The sequence below is a fragment of the Magallana gigas genome, chromosome 9 (assembly GCF_963853765.1).
Source record: "Magallana gigas chromosome 9, xbMagGiga1.1, whole genome shotgun sequence".
NCBI classification, from domain to species: domain Eukaryota; kingdom Metazoa; phylum Mollusca; class Bivalvia; order Ostreida; family Ostreidae; genus Magallana; species Magallana gigas.
The window spans coordinates 46,898,091-46,908,360 of record NC_088861.1 but is presented as its reverse complement, the minus strand read 5'-3'; the positions used below and the strand labels follow the sequence as shown (position 1 = coordinate 46,908,360).

Sequence of the window (10,270 nt, the reverse complement as noted above, 5' to 3'; positions counted from 1 at the left end):
CAGTGTAAACATTACTGTGAACAATTATATATATATATATATATATATATATATATATATATATATATATATATATATATATATATATATATATATATATATATATATAAGCACTGAATAGAATCAACAACACTAGGCATCTTTAAGGTGTCGGATCTAAAATATAGATACTAAGCCAGTAAACTGAATATATAAAGCACTGCGTTCCAATCTTCCCATAAATATATTGGCGTAAGAGGGAGCCATTTTGGTGCCCATAGCTGTACCACTTATTTGTATGTAATGTTCGTCATTGAACATGAAATTGTTCAGCTTGAGAACATGTTTAAGGAGCTTGAACATGTTCTCAGAGCTCCTTTCAAACCTTTGAGCTGGTTGCGGTTCATTGATGATATTGAGATGAAATGGGTCGAAAACCGAGACTGCCTAAATGACTTCATCACCTTTGCCAACTCCTTCCACAATTCGATTAAATTCACAGTGGACATATCTAGTTCCAAAAATGTATTTTTGGATACTACATCCACCTTGGAAGATGGTGAAATAAAATTCAGTCTCCATACCAAACCCACTGATTCTCACCTCTACCTCAAGCCTTCGAGTTGCCATCCTCCCCATACTTTTAGAGGAATTCCTAAAGGATTAACATCCCGAATCAGACGAATCTGTTCTTCTAATGAAATCTTTGAAGAACAGAGCAGAATATTGAAATCCCATCTGTGTAATCGAGGCTATAAAGCCCACACAGTTCAATCTGCAATTGATGAGATGATTACAAAAGACAGGAAAACCCTTTTACAATACAAAGAGAAAACAGACAAAAGCAGGGTTCCACTTGTCACTACATATCACCCCGCCCTTAAGAACCTCAACAGCATCCTTAGAAATAATCTGCCCATTCTTTACACTAACGAAAGAATGGCTGATCTTTTCAAGGATCCACCAATGGCTGCGTTTAAACGCCCGAGGAACTTAAAGGATATGGTAGTGAGGGCAAGATTAGACAACCCGTTGCCAAATGGCGGTTTTAAAACATGTTCCGATGTCAGGTGCCTTTTGTGCAAACACAGCACCAACGCGGACAGTTTTAAAAGCCCCACCACGGGTCGCACGTACAAGATATTTGGCAACACTTCTTGCCGCACAGACAACTGCATCTATCTCATCAGTTGCAAAGTCTGCTCTAAGCAATACGTCGGTGAAACAGGTGACCTCCGCAGAAGGATCAACAACCATCGCTCTACCATAAAGACCAAAAAAGTCAAGGAGCCCGTCGGAGAACATTTTAATACAAGTGGCCACAAATGGGAAGACATGACAGTATTGGTTATTGACCATAATCCTAATTGGACAGACGCGGAGAGGAAAAGCAAGGAAAAGTTCTGGATGCACAGACTCAAATCATTCAGACCTGATGGCATGAACAAACAAATGGACTTCACTAAAATGAACGTCTCATAGCCATATATCACCTGAAACCCACATAGTAATTTTATCTAATCTGTCAACTGCGCCTCTTTCATTTATTAGTTTCTTTACTACCTTTTATTTGTAAATCATTTTTTTCTTAATTTTATTTATTTATTTATTTATTTTCATTTAATTTTATCTCTTTTTCATCAAAAATTCGAGTCTATATCATAAGTGCCGTACGAGTTAACAACGGGGGTTCAAATTTTCATTTATTAACTCGGACGTCAATTTTAATTAGCTAATTAACTTAATCAGGCGTGAAGTTGGCAGTCGATTGATTACTTTATAGCGATCGGCGACAGTATCAACACCTTTAAGAATATGATCAAATGATGTGTATAATGTAGCTGTTCTTTTTCATAGTTTCTTAAGTAGTTTAGTAGTAGCTTTAGATTTTGCTTTCTTTGTTTTTTACTTATGTAATTTATTTTTTGGTCCTGAAGAAGGGACGGGTTGTCCCGAAAATTTGACAATTTCTATTGTTCGTGTCGTTAGCCATTTTTAGTGCTTTATATATATATATATATATATATATATATATATATATATATATATATATATATATATATATATATATATATATATATATATATATATATATATATATATATGTGGTAGAGTGTTATTTTTAATTTGTTTTTATTTAAATGATTAAATAGCAAATGCAACCAATAATTTCTACAATTCGCGTTTTTGAATATCCGCGATGACTTTCCGTAATTAATAAAAGCATACAATAGTTTTGGTTTTTTTATTTTACTTATTCATATAAGTCCTGAGGCTAGTTATTGAAATCCTTGATTTTCATTGGTTGAGGGAGAATCCCGCCAAGTTCTTGGTACTGGTCAGTCAGAACTAGAAATATTTTCAGCCAGTTGTGAGGTCAATCTTGGTTCCTGGGTTATTTGACTTTATATATATTTACATTAATTAATTACGAAAGATTCCAGGACATTGACTGTAAGTTGACTTCTTTTTCATACTAATTCTTTATTTTCCATTAATTAATCTGTTTCTTACTTTTAATGTAATTTAAATGCAATATACTGAGTTTCACTTAGTAGTGATCAAATTAAACTTTGTTTGAATCAAAGTACATGTATATGAAGTTTGTATATCGGTTTTATATGTTTATTAATAGGGCTATTGGCCATTCAGTATTTTCACCCATTAATCGGGCCATACACCTAATTGGAACCCTGATCCATAATCAGGTATACATGTATAGAAATATGTATTATATTTATTATGCATAAGAGCTGTATAACTCATATAATTATTATTTATAATTGTGTACGTGAACTTATCAACGATCAAGTTCTTATATAAATTTATATGTTATATCACTTTGATATAAGGGGAATAACTCTTATGATTCTTTTGCATAATTTACTCAGTATATATTGTCAACTTTTAAAGAAATTAATTCATGTATAATTCTATGAAAATGTCATTGTATTAATATAATATGTTTATTGTTATAATGAATGCTTATACGCTATTGTTGACCTTTTACAGGGTTCATAATGAAATTATAATAAATCCATCGAACCTGAGACGTGGAGTTTTCATTTATACATATATAAAGAAAACGCTACTATAGAAATGGCGCCCACGTTGGGACCCTGCATTCCATTCTAAGACGAAACCTGGAGGCGATTTCCCGAGCGACGCACATTGCCAGTGAATACAATTCATAGATCTACTGGACCATTGCGACTAACGGGACATATACCGTGTGTACGTCTTCAGCGATCCATGAACTAATTACGAACTTCACTATAGTGACTTGTGTGTGAAATACCGGTACTACCTGGCCAGTCTGATAGAGTTCGTACGTACGGTAGGATTGTCATTGACGTTACCTTTTTGCACGTGCTTATTATCATTTTTTACCTCTGTACACGTTCAAACTTTGTTGGTTAAACTGCAGTTGAATTTTTTTAGTTAGTATAGTATTTTTGGAATTATTTGAATTGTGGTTATTTAAAAAAAAATAGTTGTATTCAATTTTTCACGGTCAAGTCAAAGTTAAGCAAAATGTGCATGCTTATATAGATACTAATATCCTCTTTCTGTTCTTATTAACTTTCTTTACTTGACGAGAATGACATAAAGACTGTAAGAACATTTACTGCAGACGATTCGAACATTACCTGAATATATCAGTGTTAGCAAATTGTCCATTTGTGGTATATTGATTGTCAGGTGCCGGTGTGTTTGTTTTGGTCAGTTCGTCATTGAAAGTCTGTCGATAAGGTGCAAAGATAGATGGAGTGTGTTTGATGATACAAAATCTGCTTGACAAGGGTATTTTGTTATAGAAAATCCCCCCTTTGATCTTAAAACAGCAGTAGCTGTACGTAAGTGATCTTTCGTGATCTAGATCAAGCGCGAATCGCGTTTTATCAGCGGCTTGAAATTGATTGCGATATTTAGTGATTATAGCAGTTGTGTTATAGCCATATGTATTTAGTTTAGAGATCTAGATTACATACTTAGTTGTGGGACATCTCTAGTTTAGTATAGTGCTATAAATAGATTTGACCCGTTTTACTAACCAGAGTTACCTTTTCTTAGTTCAATATACATTTAAGAGTTATCTTTCTTGAAATATCAGTTTTCAGTTTACCTGGTGTATTGTGATTCCAGATTGAATTTAATTCTTTGTGAACAATTTATTTTTATTTTTCAGCTGCAACTTTATTTGAAATGCATTGATAATTTGTAATCAAACAATTTTTTTTCAGAGCTTAATTTAGAAGAAGAATTTATTTCAGTATATGATTATTTATTTTCATATAGCCCTCATCTATTACAGCTGATCTGTGACATTTCACCTGAAACAAATCCAGATAACTAATTGCTATTAATTTTCTTGTCTTGAATTAGCAAGTTAATTAAGGAATTTATTATACTTTAGTTAATTAGCTAAGATTAGAATCATAGGAACAATACTTAGTATTACTTACTGGTTAGTGATATTAATTAGATATGACTGAATCAGCTGATCAAAGTGTACATTTGAAAAAGGGTGATCAAGAGAGTGAACTCTCTCAACAACAAATTCAGCGTATGATTGATTACATATCAGAACATACTGATTACAAAATAATTACAGATGATGAATTTCAGTTACTTAATAGACCAATGGCGCATAGCACACCCACTGCATGGGGTGGAGCTCGGCCTAAGACTACAAACACTGTCAAATTTGAAGAACCACCAACACACACATCCCAATCAGATACATGTTCGGGCTTTGTATTCGACTCATCTACTGTCCGTCCCCGTTTCTCCATCTTTTCTGGAGAAGAAAAATGTGAGACATCATTTGATGTGTGGAAGAATGATGTACAGTGTGCTCTTAGAGATGGTGCTTGTTCAGCAAACATTGTTATGCAAGCAATAAGGTCTTCATTAAAAGGAAAAGCTAGGAGTCTTTTGTTGACTTTACCAACAGATGCAACTCCTGAGCAGATAGTGACTAAATTGGATGGTGTATATGGTAACATTTACCCAACTGAGAAGCTGATTCAACAGTTTTATGCTTCAAAACAGGAGGATGGACAGTTAAGGATCTGTATAGACTATCGCCACCTTAACAGCAGAACAAAGAAGGACAACTATGCTCTTCCTCGTATCGATGAGATACTTGACTCACTTGCTGGGAATACTTATTTTTCAGTCCTGGATATGAAGTCAGGGTACTATCAGATCCCTATTGCAGAGGAGCACAAGGAGCGGACTGCCTTTACGGTGGGCCCCCTTGGATTCTTTGAGCATAACCGGATGGCAATGGGATTGGTTAATGCTCCTGCAACATACCAGCGCCTTATGGAGGAATGCTTAGGTGACCTTCACCATCACATTTGCTTCATATACCTGGATGATGCTATTGTGTTCTCTGGAGATAATTTTGATGAGCACTTGGATAGACTGAAGCTAGTGTTTCAACGCCTTATGGATAGTGGCATCAAGTTGTCACCGAAGAAGTGCGCATTATTTAGGAGAAGAGTGAAGTATGTAGGACACGTTGTGTCTGCCAGTGGCATCGAACCAGATGATGAGAAGATCCAGAAGGTCAGAGAGTGGCCTACACCCACTAAAGCAGAGGAAGTAAGGAAGTTTTTGGGATTTGTGGGGTACTACCGCAAGTTCATCAAGGATTTCTCTAAGATCGCCCGACCCCTTACAAATCTGATCCCATCGACAACGAGATCAAAGACAACACACAAGAAGACAACAAAGAAGCCTGATTTTGTGTGGGAAAAGGATCAGGAAGAAGCTTTCTCAACATTGAAAGAGTGCCTAACATCAGCTCCCATTCTAGCCTACCCTAATTTTGACCTACCATTTGAAATCCATACCGATGCGAGTGCATCAGGATTAGGTGCTATTTTATACCAAAAGCAGGAAGGAAAACATCATGTCATAGCCTATGCCAGTAGAGGACTTAGCAAATCAGAGAAAAATTATCCAGCTCACAAACTGGAATTCTTGGCATTGAAGTGGGCTATTACAGAGAAATTTCAGGATTATCTCTACGGCAAGAAGTTTACAGTCATAACAGACAACAATCCACTGACTTACGTACTTTCCACTGCAAAGTTAGACGCAACAGGGCATAGATGGATAGCAGCATTGGCAGCTTTCGATTTCGACATTTTGTACAGACCAGGTCGGAATAATTCTGATGCAGATGCCCTCTCTCGATTACCTGCACTAGAGTCAATTGATTATCTGCCAATCTCAACAGATTGTATCAGAACCATATCTAGTATTCATAGGCAACCCCATGAACCGTACATAGAGAGTGTGAGCTTCAACAGTGAAACTCTTCACCCTCTGATGTCAATTCGGTGCCAGGAAATACAAGAGATTGACATTGAGAAGGCGCAACACCAAGATCCAATCATCAGGGATTGGATATATTTTGTTGAACAAGAGAGATTCCCTGAGAAACATGATTTACCTCCAACACAAGAGTCGACAATCTTCAGGAAGAATTTCAAGAGATTTAAGATCATTGACAACAAGCTGTACAGAGAGAGAATGACAGAGTTTGAAACTCATCAACAGCTTGTAATACCACCAGAGCTAGTTTCTGAGGTACTAAGAATGTCGCACAACAATCTTGGTCATCCAGGCAGAGACAAGACAACAGCTTTTATTAGAGAGAGATTCTTTTGGCCTGGGATGACTGGTGACATTGAGCAATGGATTAAAGGCTGTAAAAGATGTCTGCTGAGGAAATCACCAACCAACATCAGAGCTCCATTAGTGAACATTCAGACTTCACAACCATTAGAATTAGTTTGTTTGGATTATCTTTCACTAGAATCTTCAAAAGGAGGATATCAGCACATTTTAGTAATAACTGATCACTTCACCAAATATGCCGTTGCTATACCAACCAAGAATCAAACCGCTAAAACGACTGCTGAAGCCTTTTATAACAATTTTGTCATTCACTACGGACTTCCAAAACGTCTTCATTCTGACCAAGGTGCCAATTTTGAATCGAAACTCATTAAGGAACTTTGTGAACTTACAGGCATTGAGCGATCAAGAACTACCCCATACCATCCAATGGGTAATGGTCTCACGGAAAGGTTCAACCGAACATTACTTCAGATGTTAGGGACATTAACAGTTGAACAAAAGCAGAACTGGAAGAAGTATGTTGGTCCTATGGTGCATGCCTACAACTCTTTAAGGCAAGAGACCACTGGTCAAACTCCATACTTACTGATGTATGGGAGACAGCCCTTGTTACCCGTTGACATAGCTTTTGGCTTGAGTGATAGTACAAAGAAGCAGCCAATGAGTAGCTATGTTGCAGACTTAAAGACTAGACTAGAGAAGGCACACGAGATAGCCATGAAAGCAACAAAGCTAGCACAAGAGAGACAAAAGAGATTTTATGACCAGAAAATAAGAGGAAACAACATCAAAGTTGGAGACCGGGTACTAGTTAAGATTGTAGCATTTGATGGGAAACATAAGCTTTCCAACAGATGGGAAGAAGACCCTTATGTTGTACTATCACAACCAAACCCGGAAATCCCTGTATTTGTTGTGAAGAAAGAGAATGGTGAAGGGAGACAGCGCACCCTTCACAGGAACCTTCTCCTTCCAATAGAGACCAACTTTGATGATCAGGATAAATCAGACAATAGACCTATACCAGCTCCCAGAAGGAAGAGAAAAGTCCGTGATGTCAACAGACAGCCTGTTGAAATAGAAAGGACTGATGATACAGATGACGACGCAGATGATGATTCAGATGATGAATCAGAGATTTTCTTTGTTACCACAAAGAAAGTGAAATCAGTGCCTAGGCATACAACGCAAACATCAGATATCCCTCTTGATCCGAGTGGTGACGACTATGAAGACAAGAGAAGTCAGAGTATGGAAGCCGAGGAGGACGCTTCTCATTCCGTCATGGAGGAAAATGCTTCCACATCTGAAAATAGTGTAAACACATCTACTGATGATGTTACAGAAGGAGCTGATCATGATGAGGTAAGTAAATCTTCAGTGGAAGATACAAATAACAATATCACAGATAATGATATTTCAGGTACCAAGACCAGACCACCATTACCTCTCCCTCGCAGATCCCATAGAACAACAAAGCCTCCCCAGTGGATGCGAGATGGAGAGTTTGCTATAAATATGGCGTGCAGGGCCATGTTAAATGCTGTGTTAGACAAAGAGTAAAGGTGTATCATAATATTTTTTTATTCCGTTTGATATTTCAGTTTCTATTACATATTTGCTCCATGTGTAATGACGAGGACGTCATTTTGTGAGGAGGGGGCATATGTGGTAGAGTGTTATTTTTAATTTGTTTGTATTTAAATGATTAAATAGCAAATGCAACCAATAATTTCTACAATTCGCGTTTTTGAATATCCGCGATGACTTTCCGTAATTAATAAAAGCATACAATAGTTTTGGTTTTTTATTTTACTTATTCATATAAGTCCTGAGGCTAGTTATTGAAATCCTTGATTTTCATTGGTTGAGGGAGAATCCCGCCAAGTTCTTGGTACTGGTCAGTCAGAACTAGAAATATTTTCAGCCAGTTGTGAGGTCAATCTTGGTTCCTGGGTTATTTGACTTTATATATATTTACATTAATTAATTACGAAAGATTCCAGGACATTGACTGTAAGTTGACTTCTTTTTCATACTAATTCTTTATTTTCCATTAATTAATCTGTTTCTTACTTTTAATGTAATTTAAATGCAATATACTGAGTTTCACTTAGTAGTGATCAAATTAAACTTTGTTTGAATCAAAGTACATGTATATGAAGTTTGTATATCGGTTTTATATGTTTATTAATAGGGCTATTGGCCATTCAGTATTTTCACCCATTAATCGGGCCATACACCTAATTGGAACCCTGATCCATAATCAGGTATACATGTATAGAAATATGTATTATATTTATTATGCATAAGAGCTGTATAACTCATATAATTATTATTTATAATTGTGTACGTGAACTTATCAACGATCAAGTTCTTATATAAATTTATATGTTATATCACTTTGATATAAGGGGAATAACTCTTATGATTCTTTTGCATAATTTACTCAGTATATATTGTCAACTTTTAAAGAAATTAATTCATGTATAATTCTATGAAAATGTCATTGTATTAATATAATATGTTTATTGTTATAATGAATGCTTATACGCTATTGTTGACCTTTTACAGGGTTCATAATGAAATTATAATAAATCCATCGAACCTGAGACGTGGAGTTTTCTGTGGCTTGTGTCTAGGGTCCATAACAAAGGAACATAGGAAGGACTTTAAAGAGTTTATTGATTTAATAAAATACTTTATATGTCATATGCAGTCTACGCAAAAACATATTTGTATTGTACTTATTAATAATAAAACCCCCGAAACTATATACAAATGATTGTGGAAGTTTCGTGTACCTGGTAATTATTATATCGTCCTAATTCTTTTATTGTATGACTTTAATTAAAACTTGAATGTCAAAATAATTTAGGACAGTTAACAATTGAAATCAACAGAAATGGCATGGATTCATGTATATCGTGCCAATATACATTGCATAGAAATATAATATACATATTGTAAAGCAGAAACATTTTGTAATTCTTTCACTTGGCCGTGCTTTGCAATTATTCTATATATATATATATGCTTTTTTATAACATAACGATCCTTTTAAAGATATTTCACTAGGTTCTATACTTGGTCCTGTCATTTTTAATATTTTTTTTGATGACATTTTGTTCATTTTGCACATTGTGACCTTTATTACTACGCCGACATTAATACCCTTTCTATTATCAGTCATGATAATTAACCCCTGAAAAACATTCTAGAATCAAACTGCTTTGTCCTTGTTAAGTAATACAAGGACAACCAAATGCAAGCCATATGTATAGTAAAAAAAAGAAAGAAAATATCTGTTTTGAAATAGAAAGAATTAAGATTCAACCAGAAAATGAAGTAAAATTAATTTATGATACCAAAGATTTAGAACATATTTGATTTTGCTCTCACATTTGAAATAAACTTAAGAAATCCTCTCAGCAGTTAAATGTCCTTAAAAGGATAAAAGCAGACCTGAGCAGATAAGGAAAACTCATTATACATTCATAATGTCAAATTTCAGCTACTGTCCATTAGATTGGCATTTCTGTGGTGAGAAATAATTATAACAACAAAAAAGTTATAGAAAATGGCATCAAGATATAACTACAATGGTTCTATTAATAAATTCATATTGTTA

At 35.2% G+C, this 10,270-nt stretch overlaps 1 protein-coding gene and 1 long non-coding RNA gene across 4 annotated transcripts; both read left to right on the top strand.

The window, feature by feature from the left end:
* The first annotated feature begins 321 nt into the window (after positions 1-321).
* LOC136271929 (uncharacterized) lies at positions 322-1,461 on the top strand. The gene has a single exon (XM_066072523.1). The coding sequence runs from the start codon at positions 322-324 to the stop codon at positions 1,459-1,461; it is 1,140 nt and encodes a 379-aa protein (XP_065928595.1).
* A 632-nt stretch (positions 1,462-2,093) lies between these two features.
* LOC136271534 (uncharacterized) lies at positions 2,094-8,912 on the top strand. Of its 3 annotated transcripts, none has more exons than XR_010709441.1 (3): positions 2,094-2,687; positions 2,992-3,316; positions 8,837-8,912. It is a non-coding gene; the product is annotated as an uncharacterized lncRNA (long non-coding RNA). The 3 variants fall into 3 exon arrangements; XR_010709442.1 differs by having other exon boundaries at positions 2,992-3,303; positions 8,837-8,909; XR_010709440.1 differs by lacking the exon at positions 8,837-8,912 and having other exon boundaries at positions 2,992-3,419.
* Positions 8,913-10,270: the final 1,358 nt, after the last annotated feature.

Excerpts from the sequence above, each read along its gene's own strand:
- LOC136271929 (XM_066072523.1), top strand. The coding sequence starts at position 322 with ATGTTTAAGGAGCTTGAACATGTTCTCAGAGCTCCTTTCAAACCTTTG.